This window comes from Bombus bifarius, unplaced genomic scaffold (assembly GCF_011952205.1).
Source record: "Bombus bifarius isolate JDL3187 unplaced genomic scaffold, Bbif_JDL3187 scf7180000008263, whole genome shotgun sequence".
Classification (NCBI taxonomy): Eukaryota; Metazoa; Arthropoda; class Insecta; order Hymenoptera; family Apidae; genus Bombus; species Bombus bifarius.
This window is the reverse complement of record NW_022884549.1, coordinates 86,416-113,961: the sequence shown is the minus strand read 5'-3', so window position 1 is coordinate 113,961 and position 27,546 is coordinate 86,416. Positions and strand designations below refer to the sequence as shown.

The 27,546-nt window shown below is 39.8% G+C and overlaps 1 protein-coding gene and 1 long non-coding RNA gene across 13 annotated transcripts in view; one reads left to right on the top strand and one right to left on the bottom strand.

Annotated features, from left to right (window-relative positions):
- Window positions 1-27,546, top strand: part of LOC117211872 (serine/threonine-protein kinase tricorner) — a 45,379-nt gene that overhangs the window by 1,883 nt on the left and 15,950 nt on the right. For 2 of the 12 annotated variants that reach the window (XM_033456139.1, XM_033456142.1), the window contains exon 2: window positions 1,619-1,752. In XM_033456139.1, coding sequence (XP_033312030.1) covers window positions 1,619-1,752 — 134 coding nt within the window. Of the gene's footprint in view, window positions 1-1,276; window positions 1,396-1,618; window positions 1,753-7,485; window positions 9,059-9,586; window positions 9,785-20,176; window positions 20,274-21,896; window positions 22,150-22,465; window positions 22,512-24,911; window positions 25,014-26,902; window positions 27,317-27,445; window positions 27,483-27,546 lie in introns of those variants that run through there. The other 10 variants (XM_033456150.1, XM_033456137.1, XM_033456138.1 and 7 more) reach the window with 10 other exon arrangements.
- On the bottom strand, window positions 23,209-26,522 carry LOC117211881. Its single transcript, XR_004488366.1, has 3 exons — window positions 25,369-26,522; window positions 24,518-25,265; window positions 23,209-24,367 (listed from the first exon to the last, which is right to left on the bottom strand). It is a non-coding gene; the product is annotated as an uncharacterized LOC117211881 (long non-coding RNA).

Sequence of the window (27,546 nt, the reverse complement as noted above, 5' to 3'; positions counted from 1 at the left end):
CCGTCGAGACGACGATGTACACGAAATAACGCGCAATTTTTCTTCGATTGGGATTGCAACCACGCCATTAGCCCGTGCACAAATTGTGTAAAAGTATTAAGTTACAAATGAATTTCGGATCTCGTTGAGAAACGGCGTTTGCATATTGGAACTGCGTATGTATGTATATACGAAGTAATGCCGTAGATGTGAAAGAAGCATTGCGATTTGCGACATGAAAACTCGACGAGCAAAGCACATAGTCACGTGCGAGATATAGAATATGTGTTTACGGCGATCGGCATTGCAGAGGTCAATATACCGTTAGAGACACCGCGATATTCTCCTCTCTTTCTTATTTCGTTGAACGCGTCATATCGCGCCAACTTACCAATCCACGTCTTTCATTTTTTTTTTTTTTTTTTTTTTTTAGCGCAAATTTGTCTTATCGTACGAATGCGTTATTAGATAGTACATGATACGATACGATCGTTAGCACTCGGACTTCCTTTTCTCTTCCTCTTCAACCGAAAGTTTTCCAGGACAAACTTCCTTTTCAACCGATACATCGTTATTTGCATCTAGCCGACTTTCGATTTTATCCTCTGTTTACAAAGATCAGAGGTTGTTACCTTGAAAGACTGTAGAAACAAAATTTTAAGGAAATGGATATTTTTAATTAGAAATTATACGCGTCGAAACAGGATCGTGCCGGCGATAAATTAAGTCGTGTCGCGACAGATAAATGATAAATGGTCGATACCCGATACTTTACAACGACTCCTTACAAGTCTCGATGTATTTGCATTGTATTAACATTTCGACGTTAAATCAGTGACGTTACACAATGTTTATATACATATTGTTTTCTAAAATTAACACGATAGAGCTTGGTTACTTAAATGTGACATCGTGTCACGGGTGTATCGATCGAGGACAATATTTACTCGATGTTTACAAAGTCTCTTATTATGCACAGTTCTGTCATCAAACACCTGAGATTATATTGGAATTAGCAACGAAAATAGAGGATCGTACAACGCGCTAACGACAAAGACACGTTTACGCGCATCTCTCTTCCTTACGTTGTTCGATATCAATGAGTTTCAAGTTACACGCGACGCTACGATTAAACGTAAATGTTGGTTTACGCGAATTCGCGCTCGTAACGCTTTACAGTTTGACTAACATCGGGTCCTTGACTCTGTCGCTCCAAGTAAAACCAAGTTTTACGTAAGCACTTTCCATCTGCAAAGGTACGAAAGCGATTGGTGAAAAATGCTGTCTCGGCTGGAAATTCGATTGCTTAGAAATGTCGCTCTATTTCGAGGAATATATACATATATATATGTGTGGAGGATTGACGCAAATATTCCCCAGCTTTTTCTTCATTCGTGTGCAAAGATCAAGGGAAAGGTATATATTAGCCAACACATATCGTGTGATTGATATTGAACTTTTTTTCCCATAAAATTGTACTTTATTTATGCACCGGATAACAATAACGGATTTTGCGTAGTTTGATCGTTAACATTCAAATTGCAATTGCTGTACATAAACAGCGACTATTTGCAAGTACTCGTAGGAAAAGCACACTGACGCGAAGAACGATAAAGTTCTGAATGTCTTTATTCTGCAGGTGCGAAGAGGCTACAGAAGTGGAGACGCATCATCAGCAAACGGCAGCAACAACGATGGGCGTCGCCGAGGATGAGACACCGTCCTCTTTGACTTCTCATCCTAACCCTAACGTTAACAACTCCAACCAAGAAGGTACGTGTCAGAATTGCGAGGTTTGTGGAAATAAGAAGGATTTACCGCGCCTATGTGCATATACCGAGATATAGATAAATGCCAAATATAAACGCTACGTATAAATGAAATTCGTGAAATACGGTGCTATTCGCACGATCGGATTATTTTTGAGTCGTACAGCATCGAAGATATAAGTCGGTAGAAGTATAACGATAGAAGGATAATTACGTTTATGAAGTTTTATATCTTTCTTCATCGCAATCGACATTGGCCACGCTTCGTGTTAATCTTGCACGTTCTCGCCTTTTAAGTTGAAACAAAGCTAAGAAGCAAAACGCGCGCTCGTTAATTCGTTTAATTATGATAACACGGAAGCACCGTGGAAAGTCTCGATGCGACAGAACTGTACGCTGCCATTTCTCACCCAACCATCGCCGTATTAAATTTAAAGATCTTTATCCTTTCCTTGTCTCTTCTCTATTATTAACGTACGTTTCGGTTTCGGTTTCGGTTTCGGTTTCGCCTTTGGTTACTCTGAACGCACAGAAACACATTGTTTCGCCTTTATAAAATATCGTTTGCGTATAAATAAAAAGCCTTTCTCGAATCATCGCGATTATTTTCTTAATTCCAACATATTTGTAACAATAGACAAACGTTTACGGGTGTTGTTGCATCGACTCGCCTTCTGAAAGAACAAGGCTTCGAAGGTCGACGAGTCTCGAATAAATAAAACCTCTTTTACGGCGTAGCTACGTCCAAATAGTATTATCGTTTTTACTTAGGATTCGTGGTTCTTACGAAAACAGCTACGTACATATGTAGATGAGCGTAAAGGTAATCTTTGTGGCTATTGTGTGTGCTACTTTACGTCGAACGGACGGTGCGTTACAATGGATACAAGTTCTACGCAGAATAGTCAGAACAGAACAGAATGATTCATCGGCGAATTTTTTTACAGCAATCGCCTAAACGATTTCCATGTCATGTTAAAATGTTTTCTACGATGTTTTTATAATTCCAAACGGTTTGCATTCTCATTGGCTATTATCTTTTTCGTCTGATATCGAAATTGTAAAACGTAGAGGTAGAGATTATAAAATTGTAGCGATTATAAAGTATTAAGATAAGCTATAAAGATTTAAAAAAGTAATTCGTTATGATCTTTTTCTGTACACACACGTACGTATACCGTTCAATACGATAAACGGTAGTACGTACGAGGATAACTAAATCAAAGGTACAACTATTATAGCGTTTTTTCTATTTCTTATCTTGTGTTCTAGAAGAAAAGGTAGGTAGATAAGTAAATTATTCTTATCGTTATTTAGCCGAACACTACAACCACGACTAACGAAATGATCGTTACCAGACTACTACATTTTTTCGACAAACCAGTTGAAAATTGCTTCGTATCGCGTGACCATTCTGCTTGGTTCGTTCATCGATCGCTGTGTTCTATACATTGGTAGAGCCGTTTCTAAACTGACACGAACAGACGCATGAGAATTTCCAGGCATATATGTAGGTATATACGTACGCGCCATGTGAATTTTATGCGACGAAAGACATTTATTATCTAAATTGATTTACCAACTACAGGTTTCAATTTCAAATTCTATTTCTATTGTTTTACGAATCCGGGCGACCGATCTTTCGAGCGAAATTCAAGCTGGTCATACGATATGTGAGAAAGTTGGACGCACTCGGTCCAATAAAACCTAGGAACGAATTTTTATTTATTTACACACTTCCACTACTTTATCATCGTAATAATTCCTTTCTTTAAACGAAAATACTTTTTCAGCATCTTCGCGACAGATCGACACTGTCGCTAACATAGCGTCTGTTTCGTTAAAGCAAATATCATTAAGGAAAAGGGTATTTCGGTTAAATCTTTTCGTTCATATCGATTGCTTAAATACAAGAAGGTTGAAATTCGTAACGTTGAGATAAAGTTATCGATATGTATGTATATTTACGTTTACGTTTCTTTAGAAGGACAAAGAAAATCCATTATACGACGATGCCAACTTTATCTCTTTGTCGCTATTTTTCTTTACTGTAAGCAGATTTTACTCCATTTAATTCCGGGCATATATATTTTGTATATTTAATTATATGTATGTATACGTGATTATTTTCTATTGTAAAATTTATCTTGTAATGTATTCTTTCAAAAGAAGACAGGGAGAAAACAATCGCAAGAAACAAGTATTCTTTGTGCCGTGCGACGTATAATTTGTTGTGTAAGGACTATTGTTTTCACAATTTCTATGGTAAAAAAGGAAAGTGTGTAGCTTCCCGTAAATCTTCCCTATAATACGCGAAAATGATTTCATTGCTAGGAGTTTCCGTCGTAGACGAGTCATGATTTTCTTCGACAATCCACAGGATTTAAGGAAGGGAAGCGGGAAAAAATCTCCCTACCATGCTTTTCTATACATGTGTTATGTTATTTTTTATCTTTAAAATTTTGCGTTCCATCGGAATATCATATTTTTCAATTTTTGCGAGATAAAATAAAGGACGAAAGAAATGTTTCGATCGTAAATACCAGATTTGAAAAGCATTATCCGTCGGGCACGATCGTTCGCTGTCGCTGGTTAATGGTTGGTAACGTAGGTACCTTCGAATGGCGAGCAACAAGGTATGCTTGTTCGCGTAGTGCCTGGTTGCACGAAAATTACTAAAATCTTTGACGTAGTCTAGCATTGTTGATTCCTACTACTGTTGTTACTACGCGCACCTTCCAACTACTGTGTTAACGTTATTAGAGTGGAAATCCTGCTTGGATGTATTTACATGATCGCTCTACCGATTCAGCTTTTTCATAAAAATTACCCACCTCTGTCTATGCATTGTTGTAACTACGTCATTTTCAAAATTTTAAAGTAGACAATATAGTTATATTCTATTTACAAATATTTTCAAATCTCGAAGTCTTTATTTTTACGGTATGATACGATCGGATCTGACGATATAAATTTTTAAATCGCCGAAATTTGAATTGGCGATCGTTATCTGACTAGTTCGGTAAATCCCTAACAGTTGCGAGTAATTGACAAATTTGTGAGTTGGTATTCGATTTGGCGGAGAAAGTACGACGATAATCGCGTTATACCGTCGATTACACGATATATATTCTTAATTCGTAAGCTAGCAGTTCCGCAATATTTTCACCTGGTATGCGACACGTAGTGGAGCACTGCAGTATTTTAGTTAGGTCGAACTGCGCTTTGAACCGTTGCCAACAACGTCTTTCTCTTTGTCATCCTGGTTTTTCCTCCTCGTCGTTCGAACCTTCTGTAACCTCGCCTTTGTATTCGTTTCACCTATGGGTATTCTAGGTCAAGTGTGTATTTTAATGATCACCGGTATTAACGAAGATATTTTTCCAAGTTACACGATACACGGGAATCGAATAGAAGTCATGTACCCTATGCTGACGATCTTCGCAACATATTACGCTGCGACATTTCTGCTTACAAAGGTAGGGACACTTACGCAATGAAATGAATTTTTTACGTATCTCGTCTGTGACAAATAATCCAGAATATCGATATGTTACTTTTTTCCACGAGAACAAACGATACGGAGGATCGGACGGTTCGCGACGATCTCATCGGTGTATATACATAATTCCTTTCCTCGCCTTTGCTCAAAGTTAGCCATTGTCGAGCGATCAAAGGGAAGTGGAAAGATTTCAAGTTAGAGCAGTAGAATTCGGACGAGGTAAAGTTGTTGAAAGAAACTACAAGACTAAACAAAATACATTAGCGACGCGTTAGAACAAGTATCGCCCTCTTTATGAAGTTTACTCGTACGTACAGAAACGGAAATTCCCGAAGTTATCCGCATACGGAGGGCACTGTCCTTATTGCGTTGCATAACTTACGCTCATTACGGAATCCTCGGTGGCGCCTCTATTTTTATGCAGAGTATACCGTACCCGTACCGGCAACCGTTTTACGATTTATTACTGGGATCTCTGTGTCAGTCGCACCTCATGACTGACGATGCCAATCAACATCCGCGCTAGACATCTAGATTTTCCTCTCTCTTTAAACGTAAATGCATATTCGATAATAGATGTTTATCGACATCTCTCAGGATTTTTGGTAGAAAATCGTATAAATTAATTTCATTAGCGCGAAGCAATCTCCATGACCGATCTCGAAATACACACATACCCGATCGGCCTATCGATTTAACGATAATTGCGTATTTTTACTGGTACATATTCGACCATATTTTCAGTCACTGGCAATACAAAATCTAAATAAAAATTCTGCGTAATGATAATATAAATTAAACAACGTCGACTCATTCGTTATAATCTTGAAAAACAGAAGAGAGTTAATGTTTTTAATCATCTTCGATTTAACGATACAATGTTTTGGTTTTTTACTTTGAATGTTTGTACAGCGTTTTACGATATTGAACGTATTTACATTGCTATTGATAGGTGCTTCAAATGTCATTAATCAACGTGTATTATGTAATATTTCTTACTCCTCTTTTGTGTATATTTCTCGATTAGGGTTTCGGCAGAAGCGACGAATTAAATGGAATTAAAATAATTAGTTCCCCTCTTAAATTATATCTGTGCCCATTGTGTTCAAGAGCTTTTGCAACTTACGAAAAATATAAACGAATAAAGAGGAAAGGAAAGAGGCGTGAAGTCTCAGTGAACTCGATCGGACACGCTTTCTGTTTTTACTTCGTCTCTAGAACGGGCGGTTACGCTCTTCGCCCGAATAATAAAGACGACTTTCCATTTTCAACGTAAACGATGTTCTGTTGAACGCAAAAAGAAATCGTTGGAAGACCCTTATGAAATCGCGTAGGTGGTTACATTGCATTTTTTCTGACTAATTATTCGCCAAGTTGCCTTTAAATAAAGGTTTTTAACGCGTAACGCACCAATCTTGAAAATCATTAGCGCTATCTTTGCCGCAAGTCCGATAATTTTCCAATACCTGAACTCTGGACATTTCGCTATTTGGTATAAGCTTTTAATAAGCTCGTTAGAATACGTGGAATATGTACGCTGGCGAGTATGAGTTAAACAAAAAGAACGATGAAGAATAAACACGTATGATAGATTTTCTGACGCGTTGTGGACGATTACGCGGCAATATATATATGTATCTACAAGTAAACAAGGGGGAACAGTTTGAGGGTGAGCGGCGAAAAGTCACGTTATGGAGATTACACACTTACAGAAGATCGTGGTTCTGTCTGACAGTCGCATTGCATCAGCTGAGTATCACGCGCTTATCCCTTTTACTCCAATTTTCCATGTTTTTCGCGTCTACCTTCGTTCGTCCACTCGTGCGTGGCTAGCCTACGAATCGCGTCCACGCTCGTAAGTACTTCTGTACACACGCGCGTCACATCCATCGTATCGCAATGTGGAAACACGTTCAACGTAAACGTCAGCACGGTGGAACACGACGACAACGTGTTGCTGTGCCAGAGAGCGGCAAGTTGTCGCAAATATACCTCCAGCTGTATTCGTTTCGACATTTCTGAACTGTATTCGTTAACAAAAGTGCAGTAAGAGTAACGAAGCTACGCGAGTAACGAAGAAGGAAGGAAAGAGAAGATAAAGAAACAGTTACGAAGTAGCGAGTGCGAGAGGGAGTTGACTGAAGAAAAAGTAGCGGTGTGGTGGGGCAGTTAGCGACAGTGTACCGGTAGTGGTAACGCGGGTGTCGCGGTGTTACGCCGTGGTGAAGGTATACGCGTGCATGGATACACGAACACGCACGCGGATCGAAAAGAGAAAGAAAATAAGAGGGAGGTAGAAGGAAGAAGGCCGGCAGTAGACAAGAGGAGTGGTAGAGGAGCACGAAGAAGCAAGTTGGCAGAGACAGCGTCGAGAGAAGTGGTGGTCGTGGTCGGTCGGTTGGTCGGTGGCAGTTCGAGTCTGTCGTCAGGTCGAGAGACGTGTGGTTAGAATCGACTCGTTGGCAACGTTCTCTCCGCGCTTCTACGTTTTCCTCCTTATCGCCGCTGAATTTCTCGCCAGCCGGATGAAATTGTGCAATCGAGGCCTACGTTCACGACGTCTCTCAATATGGGTTAAATGGTGTTTTTCGGACGTGACTCGACAAGATCGACGATCCGATTCTACCTGTTGTGCGCAAACTTCGATCGCCTGTGCATTTCCAAGTGAAAATTAGTGCGCGTATCGCGTAAGTCTTTGTCGGAACGCATCCTACCGATCGAACGACATTCGTTTATTCGTGTATTCGTTTCTCTTGCTCTACGTCCGGTACATAGCTCTGGGAGGGAATCGAAAGGAATATTGCTCGTTGCGAGTAAAGAAGGAAAGAATAGGAGTGGCGGCAAGTTAGCTTATCGGAATCGAATGAACCGTATGCGTCGACGACGACGTCGAAGACGAGAACGACGGTAATACGTAGTCGCTGATGATAGCGCAACGAAACACGGATAATGCGGCAACTACGTGACCGACCGAGCAACGTTCGCCAGTGCGAGAGATCAACCTCGACCTCCAAACGCTTTGCCGACAGTGTAGTCTCCAAGAGTTTACGCTTCGGAGGGACAAGAAATATTCAGGAATGCCATCCTTTTCCCTATACATACTTGGAACGTACTGTGATGCCGCGATCGTAGGAAACTTTGTTCGTTCGATTCCTGCAAACGTCTACGAAAAGATTCTTACGTAGGTCCGCGAGAAACCGTTAATCGAGACTAGATTGGATCGAGCGAAGTAGGACAAAGTGCAATAATCCTACTTAAGGACAAATTCGTGCCGTGTATTTCTTCTATCTTTCCGATGCGCGGAAGATCAAGGATCTTCGGAAAGCGTTGCTTCGGATCGGGAACAAAAGTCGTTGCTTCGATCGATCGAGCGTTCGATTTTAAATACGCGTAGACTATTTTTCCTATCCGCATAATTTACCTGGATACTACCATTCCGCGGTAGCATAGTATTACTCAGAAAGGCTGCAATGAAAACTAAGTACCTTATAACGTACCAAATAAATCCAATAGGTCGTTCGTTTTGATAAGAATTTTAAGAAAACGTACATATTACGCGGGAGACGTCGGGAGAATTTACAAAGAACTAGTTAATCCGATGTGATTCGTCCTTTCTATTCCTCCGTATTCTCCGTATTACGTTTGCAGAAAAAATAAGAAAATCCGACGAAGATACGAATTCCGTTTGTCGTTCGACGGTAATCGACTGCATCGAACAGCAGAGAGGATCAGCAGCGAAGGAACAGCCATGACTTTGGATCGATCGGACGAGCAAGGGCGCATTTAGAATACAGAAAGAGTCGTCGAGGTATGTGCAACAAGTTAAGGGGAAGCACGTGACTGTTAGCTGCTAAAGCAAACATCCGAGCAACATAGATAAAGTTGGAAGCGACGACCGCGAAACTTGAGGTACGCGCGCGCACAAGAAAATATGTACCTATACTTGTACGTTCTCTTGCTGGCGACTCGTGAGAAAAAACTCGCTGGCCGAGTTTAAAGGAAACGTCGAACATCGGAATCGGCCGGTTGGTTATGAATTACACAAGTAAGAAAAAACTAGGAAAGACAAAAGGTGTACATTGAATTTCGTGATCGTACGTTGCCGAACTTATCGTCGATACGCCTATGCCACGTCCTCCGAAACCATATAGGAAATTTGCTCGAGTTTCCTAAATAATCTTATCTTCGCGGAAGGGTGTAAAACCTTGAATGACTTTTCCATTCTGCGGGTTTGTCTTTCACTCGTCCGACGAGAGGACGAGACAAATGCCCGTCGCTTCGGAAGATTGGGTGCTGCACCCGGCTAAAATAACCAGTTCCATTACTACCGTCAAAGGTACCACTATCCAAAGCACTACCACAGCTTGGATGTCGCCGTACAGCAGAGCATCTCCGTCCGAACGTCCAACTTCCAACAACAACAACAATAATGGAGTTGTTATACTCGAAGGATGTAGACCACCTGCTGCCACCACCGCTAGAAGGTTTCTCAGGTGGTTCAGCAGACTTGGTCAACCGCCAATCGGAAAATCAGGTAAATTGGAAAGTGATCGTCAACCTTTCTTTTCTATCGCGTCAACGAATTAACAAATCTGTAACGAACTTTGCAATTTGCAATTTAGTTTTCATACTTCCTGTTCTCTTGGCATTTTATCGTACGTATCTCGTCGTATGACGCGCGTTCGTTCTATTCTTGCTTCCTTGTTCCTACTTTCTATTTCATTCGTTCGAGGTACAATCGTGTAAAGGTAAACGATTGTAAAACGGTGTAAAAGAGACGAACTGATCGAGAATTGGTATCGTCGATTTCTCGAAAGGGTGAATTCAACGCGATTAACAACTCGATGATTGAAATACCATCGGCAAATGATATTTTTTATTAAAAATTCTACACTTTTACGCATCGATATCTGTTTGCGTGGAGCAACGGTTAGTTCGATTCCACTGCAGTCAGACTAGCTGCGTTTGTACGTACGAGTACCTACTCGTAAAGAGCAAGATCGATGTTACTGCGTAATAACGTAAGTGTTTGAGTATAGTCGCGTCTTATTATAGTTAGCTGCGTGGTACTGTTAGTCATCGCAGGTGTTCCGTACACACGGCAATGGCCATTAATAAAAAGATCCTACTTACCAAGCAAATGTACACTTCACGACGGTAGCGGATAATTGAATAGGAATCGTACATGTACGATTATTAATACAAAAGCATTTCCATTAACTGCGATTTTCTACGACTCGTAACTCTCGATCTTTGTTTAAGGAAGGACCGCACGAATTTTCTTTGTTCTTTCAATCTTTTCCTTCGTAACTCATAGCTACGTACTTACGACGATCGCTCGGAAAGTGATACCCGTTTACCCATAAAAGCCGTATAAAACGATGAAACGTACTTGCAGAAGGTCGCACGATATTCCTATTTAAAATAAAAATTTCATCTATAAGTACTTAACCAGAGTCGTCGTAGTTCGATACGTTTAAAACGGCCATGCAAATTGAAAATCCCGCCGATAACGATTTACGTTTTCCCAATACTTAATACGCTCGTTCAAAAACAATTCACCTTTTGAATCATCGAATTACGGCAGTTTACCGTAATAAGGTTATATTCGAATTATTCGTAAGACGACTGGTGCGGGAGTTCAATACGTGTGGAGAAACTGTATGTGATCGTAAGTGTTTCGATCGTCCGTCTGTCATTACGAAAGACCCGAAGAAACGTGTCTGAGAATTCATTACGTATCAGCGTATCAAACGATCCAACGATCCAGATTACCATCGTTTTTGCAAAATTGAAAGAGTTTCTGGACGAATAAGGCATGGCGGGAAAACAAGTGTTTGTCGAAGGTATACAGAAATTCGTCTCACGTTGCGACAAGTGTTGGAATACGAGTGGTAGTTGTATTGGAAAATATTTAATTATATATAATAAAACTACGCTCGTGTCGTTGTTATTTCAAAACGGGCATTACTTTCAGGACGATGCTTGTGTTGTTGAAACTATATTTCAGGAATCAACTTAATCGATTAACGGCAACGAAAGCGTTACGATGTTTACAATAATATTAGAGATTGGAAAAGGAGTAGCCAACCCGGTGAATCGATTTCATTAATTAACGTCTTTTATCATCACTTTGAATTAGTTAATCGGCGTCGAATAAAATAACTTTTTTCAACCATACGTTTCTGCCAAGTATACGTACAATCTCTGCAACGATCAGTGTCAAGTTCCTGGTATTTAACGATGCGTCGAGTATTTGGTGCAATGTACTCGAGCTACCATGACGAACGCAGAATCGTATTAACGGGGCTTCCATTGTTTCCACGATCTTTCAACAATCCATCTATACGTTTCTACAGCGTTTTTCTCTTATACGTAAGAGAAGCACCCTCGCTGTGTTCGCGCAGTGTTTACTCGAAGAACGTCACATCTCCTTCGTTCGTCTCGAAGTCGTTTTTGTCCGTTCCGATTAATCGTTGTTGGAAACTGAACCAAATTCAACGAAATTTGTATTAGAGTCAGACGAGCATCTTGATCTTCGTACAAATTTCTAATTCAAACCGTCGAGCTATGTGTATTAATCGATTACACAGAGTAGACGTATCGTCGAATTTAACTGTGACGATGTTTCCTTGAAACAAATGTGCATAACGCTGCCTAAAATAACGAGTGTTTCGTGAACAAAAGAAGATTATTCTTGAGATTCAAACTCCCCGGCAAACGTGGCACGACACGATAACTAGGCCGGAAAGAGGACGAACAGTAAACTTGATAAATAAACATTAGACTTGGTGTGCAAACCAGGTCGCGATCGTTGCTGGCAACGGCGTGTCGTAGAATTCGTAATAACCGCGTTCTCTGTTATGTCCTTTCTCTTTATAATCATGCACAATTAACAGGAAGCAAATAAGCAGTACGGTTCTGTCAGGTGTTGCCCGACTGTTTTTCGCTATTTAAGAAATACTGCGTTCAAAGATGCAAAAATCATAAAATTCGCGCCTTCTAACGTATCCGTCAAGTACACGAAATTATTAATGCAAATGAATTTCGAATCTAGAACGAGTTATGGATAAGGAACGACGATGTCGAACGATAACAGAGTCGTACCATAGTCCGAGTTTCTAATTAGACTAATAAGCGAAAAACAAGTTACGTAAGATTGCCATTTATAATCGTCTTGATTGTTACATCTTATTTACTGGTAATATATGCAGCAGTTTTATATCTATTTATTTACGTATTTCAACCGACCCGTTAGATATTTATCGATATCTATGGATATTCGCTATTTCAGACTAAACGTCGGTTAATAAGTCTTTAATTTATTTCACATTTTCTTTCGGTTTTTCATTTTTATCTATTTATAAATCGGTGTCAGCGACTTATTCATACTCGTTGTAAGTTTAAAACTTATTTTCAAGTTTCAGATTCTTTATACATACGTGTTATTTTTTTCTCGCGATCGGCGACGTTTAATTCAATTATCATCGAATATTCTGAAGCTTATAATCTTAGTCTATGGATTAGCCTAAGATATTCCAAGGAAAGTCTTGAGAAACGCAATTTTTTCGGTTAACGACGAAACAGAACATCGAACCAAATAGCTCTACTAGAAATTTACGACATTACCGTCTTCGTCGTCTGCAGCCTCGCGATACATACATCGTTTGAGCATCTTACCGGTTTTAATCACATTGCACGAAATATCAATCGATAAATCGATAAACATCCATCTGTCGATGAATTTTCTCAAACTTGCCGAGCAATTAACAACCTTCCGTACTTTGTACTTTGTCTCAATTCGTAATTGAATCGTAACTTACGATACTCAACGTAATGTTACATATTCTATACGAGATTCGTTACCATAGTCGGTTCATACGAGAAAGCCTAGAAGAGATTTTTCAACGATGTCGCGTTTACGCGTTGTGTAATTCTTAGCTTGTTTGCGCGTGGGTGAAACCGAGTATGTATGATGTATCACCTGGCAACGTTGCGAGCAAAAGTGGAAGTTGGGATTCGAATCACGATCGGTTTCTCTTCGTAGCAAGACAATGCTTGCTTCCGGGAAATTCATAAGCCACGAGTATTAGTTTTTTCAAAGTTTATATCAAAGAGACGCCAATTTTTCCTTGCAAATGCTTATTGTCGCACATCGTACGAGATACATATCGTCTATGATTTACATGTTACTCGAAGCAACGCAAAATCGTGATAACGTTGGTAATTCTTAACGAGCTACGCGTTCTCCATTTCCATAATTTTTCAATATTTTTTTTTTTTTATTTAATATTTCACATTCACAATTTGTCCAATTTGGACATTTGGTAGAATTTTTTAGCTGTTTGATTATCATATGGGTGGCTACCCCCAATGGGGTACCATCATCGTGTTTGTTAGGATATATCCTTTGTGAGATCTGCTAGGTGTTTCCTTTTTAGTCTTCTATAATTTTTCAATATGTCGTAGAAATCAACGTTTCGAACGACTGCTTTCCATATACGTTACCGCCAGACTGTCTTAGTTTCGAGAAGAATCATCGAAATCGAGAACGCGTCGTTTTTCTAAATAATTACCATAAAATTGTCTTCTTTATATGTACATATAACATATATATCTGGCTAGTTTTAGTTTAGTTTAACGGTAGTCAAAATCGACGGTCGAGTTTTCGTAAAACGTTTCGTTTTAACAGCGGGTGAAAAGGAAAGAACGTTTCCTTCCGCGAAGAAACGTTCGTTTGCGTCGAATACTCGTTGTCACGCAATACGCTATCAGATACGAGGTCATTGGCTTGTAATCTCTCAAGGAGGTTACATACACATAGGTGCTCGAGCAAGAATAACGTCGAGTGTGTCACCTGCTTTAAATTGTTTTTCTACGCGAACACGAACATTCTCACATCTATCTCCGTTTTGAAGGTACATCGTACTTTTCTCAAGGTATTTTTTCCCCGATTTTATTAAATCGCGCAAGAGCAACTAAGACGATATATTTCATCGAATGGAAACATATATCTCATCGTATGATATAGCGTATTTAATCGCGTGGTTTAACGTATAACATGATAAAAATTAGTATTTGATTTATCGCGTCTCGTCAGATTCGAAAATGCTGTGTAATTTCTTTCACGAATTTCGATGTGTCAAGAAATCGAAAGTACGGTTAAGTTTCAAAGCACGCTCGCGTGTAACGGTATTTCGAAATTTGAAATAAGATCGTTAAATAGAGGAACAAAGTTCTTTGGAAAAATTAATGAATTTAATATTTTATTCTATACCATATCCACATACATACACCGCTGTAGAACGCGTCTTTATGTCTGTTTAATATTACGAAACCAAAGAGAAATTTTGTTAACATTGTCATATTTATTTTATTACATCTTGTTTCTTCGACTTAAGGAATTTTTCTTACGATGGAATTAGGAAATAACGACTTAAGTCTCTAGTTGCTGAATACTTACTTCGTTCATTTCAATAAATGCCAATTATTATTTTTAACTTTCTATGTCATAGTTATATTACGTGCAAATATATAGCTATAAGTAAGTATATTACGTATTAAGAAAGATTAAAATTAAAGGAATTGAAAAGACAAAAAAAATATTAAAAATTTAAGGCTGATCAATCGGCTATTTTTGCCGCCTACTCGTCGATTATAAAAGCGTCCGGATGATCGGCTCAACCGACTATACATCTTTTTCTAGTATTTTCTAAGTAATTGGTGAAAATATCGTTCAAGCTTTCCGTCATCGACATCTGAGAAATGACAGCGTTTACACGGTCCCTTTTCATTTGCGCTGTTTTGCTTTGATTTTCTTCGTGCGGTCTATCCTCTTCGATGTAACTGTAGATATAACGTGCTTTTTCTTCTCTGGCAATTGGTGTCACGCAAAAACAAAATATATACGTATAATCTTACAAGCGAAGTCAAGGATTACTTGACCTGTTCGGCATATTATTATACATACGCTCTCGTTCATAAGATATAAATCCGTAAATACGTAAATATTCGGATACTTATGGACGGGGATGTTATATGTAAGTACAATGTACATGGACGATGTATCTGCTACGTGTGTACGCCCAAGCGTTCGTTCGCGAACAGAGCGACCATTGTGATGCGTGTACAGCAGTGTTCGCATCGCTCGCACGAAATTATGTTTTATACTTTCTCGTTCTTATTTACGGAACGTATCCGTTAGCGAATAAGATTTAAAAATCTTGTTATTTTCGGGACAGAGATGAACAGGATGCGATAACGCGTATACGTTGTCGCTAAAAGCAACTGCTTATCGAATGATATTCAATTTTGAAATATCGTTATAATTATATTTCTAAGTACGAGCATTTATTTGTGCGGTGTATCACGATGGTGCAAATCGCTGCATCGCTGCATCGCTCCATCGATAAATTTTCTTGGGAAATTAAATTTCTACGCGATTCGTTTATCGTTGCGTCGTTTTATAATCTCGGAGGAGGTTCCGTCGTCGAAGGGAAACGCGATCGAGCTTACCTAATCTGTCAGTTTTGTAACTTTGCAAAATTGCTTGTTCCACGCATTCTTTCTTCACTCGCGCTCGAGTAATAGATTGGAAGCAAATTTTTAAATCGACATCGATCTCGTGGCACAGTTTTTTCTTCCTCGAAACTCGAGCGACCATGGAATATGAAAAACTCAGTAAGGTCGATAGAACGAAAAACAAATATATCGATATACTATATTTCGTTACTGGGATATTGTACGGAAAAAACAAACAGCGTGTCCGCAATCTCACCGAACGATTATCCCGAAGAATTGGTCATTCTATACTAGAGATGAAATTCTACGCGATACACATCGACATTTAAAGAGCATTACCATTTTACCGAGAGCTGGCTGTTGTCAAAAAGTCACGCATACCGGAGATGGGATCGGATTCAGCCGTAGACAATCGTAATGACATAATTTAACTCGTCTCGTATATCGAAATCGTCGAAGCATCTAAAGTGGTTTGATCGATATTTAAAAATGTTGCGAACAGGTGTTTTCAATTTTCAGATATTAGATTTGCATTTTGATATTACATACACATAAAAATATAAGACAGAGCAGGATAGAAGGAAACGCGAAATATGTACTCGGCGTTATCCGGCAGCATGTACATGGGTACGATCAATCGTCGTGCATATCACGAGAACTACTTGTTTTCATTGTTATCTGCTCGCTCTAGTGTCGATAAGGGTAACACGAAAACACTTTGTTAATCACTATGTTGTGCGAACATCGTAAAAGTATGGGAATCATCGGCGAGGATTTAAATTAAAAATCGATGAACACTCGACGCATATGCTTTAAAAACGAGTGTTCTCAGTTGGGTGGGTAGCTTTCTATTTCTCATTCGATTCTCTCTGTTCTGTTCTCACTTCTACTCTGAATTAACGACGCGGAAACTTCAAGGCTTCTCGCGTTATATGTAATATATTTCGCAACGAGTCTTAAATTCTCTTGCCGGTTAAAATGCAGTCGATTGCGTTGCCACTTAGTTAGCGTTGCTCCTTTCGCCTTGCTCGCTGTTTTACCTATTCACCCCTTGCTGCGCGTTCCTGTTATACGTACTTAGCGTATAACAGTCGATGTTGCGACAGAGATCGTATACTCGTTAGATTCTCGCAAGTAATCCTACGAATACTTTATTTATTCGTTATCGATCTATCAGCGATATGAAGTCGAATATTTTTATTGTACGTATAGTAATTACGATATTTTGTATACTTTATTTTGTTCGATAAATAGAGTGAAAATCGAGCAAAAGTCGTTGCGACGAAGGCGACGAGTATGGCGCAAGATCGTAACTGTTGGGTCGTAAGCGTAATTAAAAACATCTATAGTAATTGGTCGAGTCAGGCCTTATCCGGTATTCAAGTCAGGCAAAGTTGCCACTCTCCGATACGAATTTTGGCAAAAGACGAACAGTACTCTTTTGTCCACGATTTGTCCACGTCTGTCCACTCAGAATTTTCGTTTGTTCGCTATTGAATGAACGAATCCCGTTTGTTTCTTTCTTTTCTTTCTTTCTTTTTTTTTTTTTTTTTTGTAAAAATTCGCATTTAAAGGTGCCAATTTCACACAACTCCGTATTCAAGTATAGGTACACCTCACATTTCAGGAAGTTAATGCGTTTTCCATGACTTTGTTGAAGTTGCCCCGTGAAAAGGCAGTAACGTAACATTCTCTAAGTAATTACTTTGTGAGAAGAAAAGAAACATTGCGAGCAAGTCAGCTTTTCTAACAACTTTATACGTTCGTTTCTACGTTTTCTCTTCTACAAAATATCACTCTATAGCGTAAACTGTAGCGTAAGAATGGATAAATGGCATAATACGACTGTTTAGGGTACTTTGTAATATCGTGTCCTTGACACGCGCGCACGTTAACTAAAATTAAGCCAAGGAATTCGGAACCATAGCCAAAAACCAATGCTATGACTTTGGCAAAAGTTCTTCAAACTTGCTAAAGCATGTCCAACTTGATCGTACTTCGTACTAGATACTGCATGTACTCTGCTACGTGTTACGTTTGCTTGAAATTTCGTTTAAAGTAACGTTCTCTCGAAGTCCACGCTATCGATCATTTACGTTTATTCGACTGTACGTTATTGTGATTTTTATATCGTTTCTCGATAACCACGTATGTACAGCCTTTGTTCCTCTCTCCGAGCGTTATTAGTATCACGATAAATATACGATAAAAAAAAAGAGAGAAATAAAAGGATATTTGTTATTCGAATGGGATACTATGAAACGGGAGCAAATAACGGATAAAAGTAGGATGCGAGCAAGCAACCTAACTATTATGTATTACGATGCGCGTTCGATCGTTCGCGAAGCAGGCTCGGACTTTACTCGATCGATCGTACTAAAACGAGTTATGCGTCTAGTTTGTCATTCGTCTGTCGACGCGAACAGTCTAATTGTGAATATGCTTTCACGTTTGGAAGAAACGTTCGGTGAAACATGGAATACCGCGTACGACTAGTATAGTCGGTGGAAACGATATAGCGAGGTTGTAAATTAAAATATTAAGCGTCGACATCAATTGGCCTAGCTGTTATACTCAGGGTCGTGCGCGTTTTATGGAAGCACCTTGAATCTCAAGCTGCAAAAATCACTTCTGAATCGATGTTTCAAATTCCCAATTAGGATTTCAAATTACGATTGCTGTACATTGCGTAAAACGTATACGGTATAGATCCCTCCTGTTCAAATATTTAAAAATCCAAACTCTTCTATCGTCCGTACGTAATATTTCCCGGTAATAGATGCCTTTTTCCGTTTCAGATATGTACATATTTTATTAATGTTCGTGTACAATGTATTCTTTGGTTTATTCGGTCGAGAGAATTCTAATTAGGAGAGTTTAGTACGAAAGTAACGGCGTTCTAACTACCGAAACGAAATACGACGTAATCGAAGAACAGGAAAGTGGCGTAAATGCGATAGAATTAACAGCAATACATGGTGTTGGAAAAGCCACGATCACAGACACGAAAAAACAAAAACATTGGATTGAAAATTATCCAAAGAACGTAGATTCCTACGATGCTAGCAACGGTGGAAAAAAATGTTGATGTACCGATGTAGTAGTTTCGTTGCGATAAAGACGATAATAACGACGATTTTATACAAATGGAAAGAGCAAACGAAAGTGCTAATGAAAAGGTGCCTTCTTGTACCATAGCGAAGGTGGTATTCGAAAAAATGCTTCGACAATTCGAAGTACAAAAAGAATAACTCTGCGCAATTACGTACTTGTATCGAGAGAATTATGTGACTTAGCAGGCAAACAAATATGGGATTCATAAATATTTAAAGAAATTATCAATTAACCTTAACCTGTATTTGCATAAACGAAACTTCGTATGATCGATTGTTTTATTATCCGAACAGTTTCTGTTGTCTCCCAGTTAGTTCGGATAAAGGAGACACTGATGTATTTTCGATAGGTAATGTTCTCCAAATTCTACTTTGTACGAACTTTTCTTAAATCTACCGCGAGAAAAATATCAGGAAAAAAGAATAATTTTGAAACGAAGTGTTGTGTTTTCGTGTTCGTTCGTTCGTACGTTTATTCGATTTTATAACAGCTTTACGCTCGATCGTACGAATTCCGCTCGAGTTTTGATCCAAAGTACAGTTAACCGAGGACCGCGTGCACCTTCACGCCGATCACGTCACTGGTAAAACTACCGTCACCGGAGCAACAATTGGGGCCGCGAAACAACCGGTAACTTCTGATTCTCTACCGTGGTACCTCGCTACGCTCCAACGTCGTCTTCGTTTCATCGTCTTTCCATAAACCAATCGTTGATACGATTGATACGATTCCATGCCATATCGACTTACATGTATACGTTATTATCCATTTACACGTATAGCGTACATGCAAAATAACGTACATAATGTAACGATGTTTATAAGAGACACGATTACGCGATGCGATTCACGAGCGATTGTTCGTATCGCGTTGACGAACATAACGGTAAAATTTGTCGATATTCGGTCGAGCTTTTTTGTCAAATTTACAACTTAAATCTCGACAACGTTATAGTTCCGTTATCGAAGTAGCGTAATCGTGAACGGTGGCTCGATAAACGATGATCGATGACCTATTCACCGAATGTTCAGGAGAGGTGTGCGCGAAAATGCTCATGATTTTAATTTGGAACACTCTCGAACGTGAAACGAATATGTAACTAATTGGAGTGTCGATGCACGTTCTGCGAATACGCAAGAAACGTGCGTGAGCATACGTTGACGCGTGGACACAAGTGGGCATAGTGGGCACTTGGGCAGTGTGGGCACACATCGAGTCCCCCTATTTTCATCGTATCATCCACTCGGACTCGCTTGTGTCCGATCGCGTTCGTTCGACCACGGTTAGTCGATCGTTCAGTCACTCGGTTAGACGGTCACCAAGTTACGTTCGCGTACGTGCGCTCCAGTCGTTCGAATATTCGATTCGAGTATTCCTGTTCGATTTCGGTGGGTTTCGTGCACCTCTTTCCGAAAGCGTATCGCGTCACGCAGTTGACTCGTAGCTTCTCTTTCGATTCTCTGGATCGTTTCGCCGCCGCGTCGCAGTCGTGTTCGCGTCCGCGTGTCAGTGACACACAGCTCTGCGCTTTTGCTTTCTTCTCGATGCTCGATCATTTTTGCCACTCGTACTATCGCGACCAAATTTTTCTTCTCGAGCGAATCTTTTTTTTTTGTGAAGTAACTCTGCGACGTTACTCTTCTCCTTATAAATTCGATCTTACGATTGTCCTGAAATTTTTCACAGAAAACTTTACTTACGGATTTAAGAATTTACGACTCGTGCGTAAAAGTGAACATTTATATGACAGTTCGTTGTAGAAGTTTTAAATGGCTTTCGATAATAAGGAAAAGACGAGCGACACTGGCAAAATTTATACGTGTAATCGAAGGAACAAAGCGGCAAATATTTCTTAATCGCGAAATCAGCTGATCGGTTGCAGTTACATCGTTTTTGCTGAATTTTTTCACAAAAGGAAATAAGCTACTTGCGCGACGAATGCTACTTCGCAATAGATGCTAATTAACGACTAAATGTTTAATATAATGTATATATAAATATGCAACGTGGAACAAGCGTTAAAAGAATTGGCTGCGTAATTTGGTATTTTAACATTTTCGCTGCTGATCTATGCATATTTGCGAGAAATATTATCGTGCTGCTAAGGTTGAACAACGATAATTTTGGCGTGCTCGATAACGTTCGAATTAGCCGTCGATTATCGATATTGCATCGAAGCAGGAAGTTTCCGTTGGTTTAGCTTTTATCTTTAACAACGTAACCTTGGCGGATACGGAAATAGTGGTTTTTAGTTCGCACTACGATGCCTATATCTGCGTAAAGCTCTTTTAAAGCGAACAGTTAACGCGAATACGAGTAAGTTGCGAGAAAAAGGATTTCGTTAACTTCGATATACGCATCCGCGTACTCGAATAAAAAGACGTTCTTCTTTCAATCTCTCGTGCGTAAGAAATTGATGTAACTTGATGGATAGAGATACAACTGACATACTCTGCTATACGATGCGACTCGTCTTTACCTTTCTTTTTCTTCCACGTTTGAGGATGGAAAGATCGAACGGAACGCGCAAATAAACACGTTGGCGTTGGTAAAGGGAAGTATGTAAGTATCGTGTGCGCGATCGTACATTTTCTGTGACGTAATCAATCGCGGGTGCGAAGGTCGTGTCGATGAGCAGAAGCTAATAAAGAGTCAAGGATAATAATTACTTATTTATAGGAATCGACTGCAACGTTACAAGTATCGTTACAACGTTGTTCGAGCAAGATCTGTAACGTTTGCGCTTTCTTTTAACGTCGTTCGATAGCTCGACCGACGATCTCTCGATAAAGTAGTTTGAGATTTATTATTATATACGCTGCAATTACATCGTCGACAAACGTTTATCGGGCTTTTTTATTCGTTGAAATTAGAGAAAAAGAGGAATTTGTCGATATCCAACCCTCGGTAGGTTTGATTTCTATTCGACGTTTTTTGCGTTATGGAGGCTTTCCTCGATAACGCGTAAACGTTACGTAAATCAGGTAAGGAGCTTACACAACTGTTGCTAGAAAGAAATTATGCAGTCGAAAAGAACAAATATCGCCAAGTAAAAGATCAAGTGTTGTGCGAGGCGACACGGTACGCTCGAAAGGTTGCGCATGTGTTTGAATCGCGGGAAACGGTGACCAAGTGAAACGATCGAGAAGGAATCTACGATTTGTTACCAATTATCAATGTACAATTCGGAATTGTTCAAGACTGTGTGGACGAAGATAGGACAAATGTGCAGCTACATTACCTGTGCCAAGTCTTATCTTTCGGGTCAGTTTAACCAACGAGTATGAATCATATCATTATCCTATGCGTAACGAGTCCGATACTTTTAACGGTTATCGTGCCGTGTTTGAAAATACGCGAGTTACCTATAGCTTTGCCGCGTATCTTCGATAACGGCTTCTAATAATCGGTTTTTAACGGTACCAACTACGATAAATTCTAAAAATCGTTAGACATACGAGTTTTAAACTGTTTGTAACTGTTCGTTGTTACCTCTTGCTAGATCGTCTGCTTTAACCGAGCAAGTGTTTCGCGTAACGATATTATTACGTATAATACAAAGATACGTTGTATCATAGCAGGTCGAATAAAGTACATGGAAACGAAACGTTGGTCGCTAGACGGAGGTACTTTCACTTTCCATCGCTGTAGCTATCCATTGCTTGCTAATCTACTGAAATGCGTTCTACGCGTGTCATATGCATACGCCCGAATCAATTAAAATCGTTGGAAATTTAGTTTCTTATTTGTCCGCGTTTTCGTTTCATTTCGATCTTGCTATCGTACCTATATATTCGAATCTTTCCTAATTTCAAATTGTTTCTCTCGAGTCTCGATTTCATATCAACGAAATCCTCTAAATAGTACAAAGTAAATATTGATAATCTTTCAAATAAAATATCTCTTACGTACGTTTCATGATTTTCTGATCAATTTCATTTCGTAATATTTTCTTCGATCATTCGTTCTTTGCCGTATTATAGGCAGATAATTTTATTGTAGTGCGCGCGCGCGCGCGTGTATATTATATAAACTACTGTATCGATTTTACAACCTTCCAATGAGTCACATCCTGCAGTTTGAAAAACACTGCCCTAGCTAGAGGGAGCTGGTTTGCTGAATTCTCGAAAGGCTCAGGAGCAATGAAATTTAGGACAAGGTCGGGTCACGCTCGAAATTCTTGCGATAATCCCACTTTTTTCGTTGGTCAAGCATCAGTGAAAATATCAATATGTATATCAGTTTCAAGGTTAAGTATTCAAAATATGAGAACGATAAAGAAAGGAGTAGAAATTTAAAAAATTTCGAATATTTCATATTTACTGTTTAGGTACTGTTACGATTGTATTCGTATTTTATTTACATTAGACGATATCAAGTAGCCATTCCCTTCTTTCGTTTATTCTCGCCTCTTCTCGTTTCGTATCGTACGTAATGTAGAATTAAAAGTGAAATCTTCTTTCGAAATCTTACAATAGTCGCCTTTCACTAATCTTGCGATAATTTCTCGAAATTCCTACGTGCACTTTTCGAATGCTTTTCGAGAAAATACGTTTGCAAAATCTGGAAAAATATGTATCTAGAAGAATCGGCGTTAACTGACGCGAAACCGACTAGTTCTTGTTTTACGGTATTTTATCAAGTAATCAAACTTTCTATCCGTTGAACGATATACAAGTAATACCTGGAGAAACGTTGCACGATCAGCGAGGTTACAATATTTTGCGCAAGGAATTACACGTGGTACGATCTTTGAACTTTGAATTCTCTTTACATTAAGCACGACATGCGCCGTAATATATTTTCCAAAGTCTCTTGTTTAAAGTAATATGTGTTGCGAATATATCGCGTCGATTATGCGATAAATATGCAAGCGGTCGTTTAAATTTGTCAATGTTGGCTATTTAAAGTAAAACGTTAGCAAGATTGTTCGTGCGTGATTACGAGGACAAATGGCCTCGTTTGACTTTACCTGTCTTCTTGATACGAGGAAAAGCGTGACCTGGTTTTCATCGATCGCAGTAGGCAACAAATGTTCGAAAAGCGATCCGATACGAGAACGCGGAAATTATTAGCCGAACACAAATTGAAAATGAATAGTCGCGCGACAAGTATGTTTTCAGGGAAAGGAAATTGGTCGAGTGTTCGTCGACTTTGTTAAATCGGAACTGGTCGGCTATACGCGTGTACAAAGACGGGAACATTCCCGTATATTTCAATGGATTGTTTACGTCCGTTGTAAGCCCTGCTACCGGAAATATGTAACAAAAGGACACGATCGAGCGACAATGGTTCTCTTCTTCTTTCTCTTCTGTTCTTCTTCTGGACAGATTTTACCAGTATCCGTGTACGTGTATAAGCGTGTAGATGTACAAATATGTAGGCGGACCAACGAATGAGCGCACGCGCTACCCTTTGTCTCTGCTCTGTGGGTTCGCATCTCCCAACCTCTCGAATCTAGGCTGTTACCGTGGCAACACAGCTACCGAATAGAGAAAAGAGAATTTTACCGTACGAGCAAACTTTTCTATCGATAAATAAGACAAAATTCGACGTCATTTTTCATTTCTTTAAACAACGATTACGATCGTAAATCGTTATCTTTAAAAATGTCAAAATTGATCATACTCACGAATGGACAGTGTGAAAGAATGGTCCGACGAAATAACACTATGCTACTTCTTATAATATATTCATATCGGAAATATAGGACGAGCTACTAGCGGTAGCCAAAACACTTCTTCTCGCTGTGTAACGTTTCCTTCATTGCCTATGTCACCTAACTTCTCATTTTCTAACCTCTCCCTCTTTCCATTTTGTGCGTCTATATTTGTGCGTCTGACCCTATAAGTATGTCAAAAAGGAATCGAGGAAAACTCGGCACACGCCGCAATAAACTCGATATGTCAAATTTTGATTTTGTACCGATTTAAAATACGCCGGTATGCCGATATGCACACGCACAGACACATACATATATACGTAAATAAAGTTATCATTACGTATGATCTTTTTTTATGTTTCAGGTTAGTATCGTTATTCGTGTAAATTTGGAGCGGGAGAATGGCCGGTAAATTACAAAATTTAGAAAATTTACCAGTGTCGGAATCTTGTTCTTCGATTATACGGTAAGAGAAATCGTCGAAGGAACGCATAATTTCTTCGTTATATTGTCTCTATATTTATTATTCCGACAAAATTATCGAGAAAAGTTGGAAACTACGATCGAAGGACTTCTTGGAGAATGTCGCGATTAAGAACAAGAATTACGACACATGCTATAACATCGCGTTATTTTAACACGATTTCGATGAAATTAAAAGATAAAATCTTTCTCTCGTTGATCGTTTCCCTTATTCTTTGCATTCATTCAAATTAATCTCCAAAAAATATGTTGAAAAAAAGGAATAACTCTGGAATTAAAGGAGAAAGTGTTTTCACCGTCGTTAACATGCAGTTAATGCGCTAGTAATGTTATATAACCTTGTATAAATCGTTATTAAAATTAATTGGTTCCACGTGATGGCGATTACCAATAATTTTTCATTTTACTCGTTGAATCACGAAAGATGATTCACGCTTGACCTCGGACCAGGGCTCCACACGTGTTTTACAGGTTATTTTCCACAATATATTTGAAAATCAATCTGTTCTCTCCATAGGAAAATATAAGTAAAGGTTAGGTAACGTCGATGATCCCTAAAATTAAATACGAAGAATCGCCACGTTAAAAATGTAAATCAACGATACATTTTAGAACGTTTCGTACGGTTGAAATATTCGCATGTACGGTAAATATTTAAAAAAGTGAACATCCTATTTTTTGTAAAAGGTAATAATTGATCGTGACATAGAAACAGGCTCGTTAAACGAACGATAATCGCGTGACGTTTGCGAGGTGGGAAACACGTGGTAGATGAGCAATGCAAATTAACGTATAAAGTGGTAGAACAAGTGTACGAATTAGATTGGGCAAGCGGCGAGTAAACGCGCGCGCGTTCGCGGCGAACAACGGAGGACGAACGGTCGACGAGTAGGCAAGCAAAGTCGAGCAACTGAGCGAGCAGCTGACGCGGCGAAATCAATATTCCCACGTGAAGAGGTGGACGATGTATTATATGTACTTAGATAGAGGGCAATGTGAGCGCCGCGTCGCACTGTACCGTCCCGCTATATCTTTTGTTAATCTGCCTACCATTACTCGCGTAAACTCTTCATCTGCAAAACAGATTTACAAGATTAAACGAAGAAATAAGTTTTTAACAAATGTCTTCGTATAACGTTTGTAGCATTCGCTAGAGTACTCGCATACCACCGACGTATTGTTTTGCGTTGAATTTTCTTACGGAAAGTGCCGCGTGAACAAAGATGTGGACGTTTCAGAGGACACCCCCCCCCCACCCACCCTTAGAAACCGATATCAGCGGAAGGTTCGTCGATCAACGCGTTAATCGATAATCCTATCGGTGCCGTTAACCAAGAAATTAAATTGGAAAGATTGGTTGGACGGTGAACGTTTGGGTTTGATTATACTTGTATAGAGAGCGGAAGGAAAGAGACAAAGAAATAATGAGTACACGACGACGGCGGGGTTGAAAATACCGAGACGTCGGTAGCGCACAAGTGGGTAACTGTGATCAGGTGACGAGGGTAGGCTGGCTAGATCGTCTCGTCACGGTCCGTGGTCCGTAATCCGCAGTCCATGGTCCGTGGTCCGTGATCCGTGATCCGTGATTCGCAGTCCGTAGTCCGTGGTTCGTGGTTCGCAGTCCGTGGTTCGTGGTTCGCAGTCCATGGTTCGTGGTTCGTAGTTCGTAGTTCGTGGTCGAGGTAGTCACGCGCACTTTCGGTCTTCTCCTCCTACTTCGATCCTCCTCCCCTCCGATCGTGCTAGTGTTTTCTGGACGAAGTTTCTCTTGGGTTGTACGTTGTGTATAGTGTACGTATAGGATCTCGGCGGGCATAGAGAGAAGGAGACGAGAGAAAGAGATCGGGAGTCGCCGGTTGGCACTTGTGTGACGCGTTTCATTGCGTTTGTCTCGTACGGTTCGAACCGTCGCGCTCTTCTTTCTGCCGTGTTTTTGGAGAGAAGCTCGAATGACGAGCAGGTCGCGTGGTCGTGGTATAGTCGGAGTTGGAAGTGGGCATCCGTCGTTCGGTGGTTCCTTGTCGTCACCGTCGTCGCCGCCGTCGTCGTCGTTGTCGTCGTCGTTTCGTCGATCCTTGGGGACGAGAACACGAAGAAAAGTGCATTCTTTTGTTCGATGCGTTTTCGTAGCCGTTCCAACGTCTACGTGTTCCACGGTCTTGACGAAACCCGCTAAAATTGGATACCACGTCGACCACGCGATATTCGTAGCTGACCAACACCAAAGACGAGTCGAATGATGCGCAGTCGCGTGAAACCGCTTCGCCAACGATAACAAGGAAAGTACGAATTTCTTTTAACTTCCTTTACGATCTACCTCGTTCTAACTTGCGTCAAAGTGCACGCGTTGCTTCGTTGTTTCCTACTTTTTTCTCCTGATCGCGACGTACATCGTTTAAGCTCGACACTAGCGTACTCTTTTACGTAATGTTACAATATTTCTACGACGGTAAGTCGTCGAGTTAGTCGATGAGTCGTCGTCGTGTCGAGAATCGTGAATCGTGACTGACTGA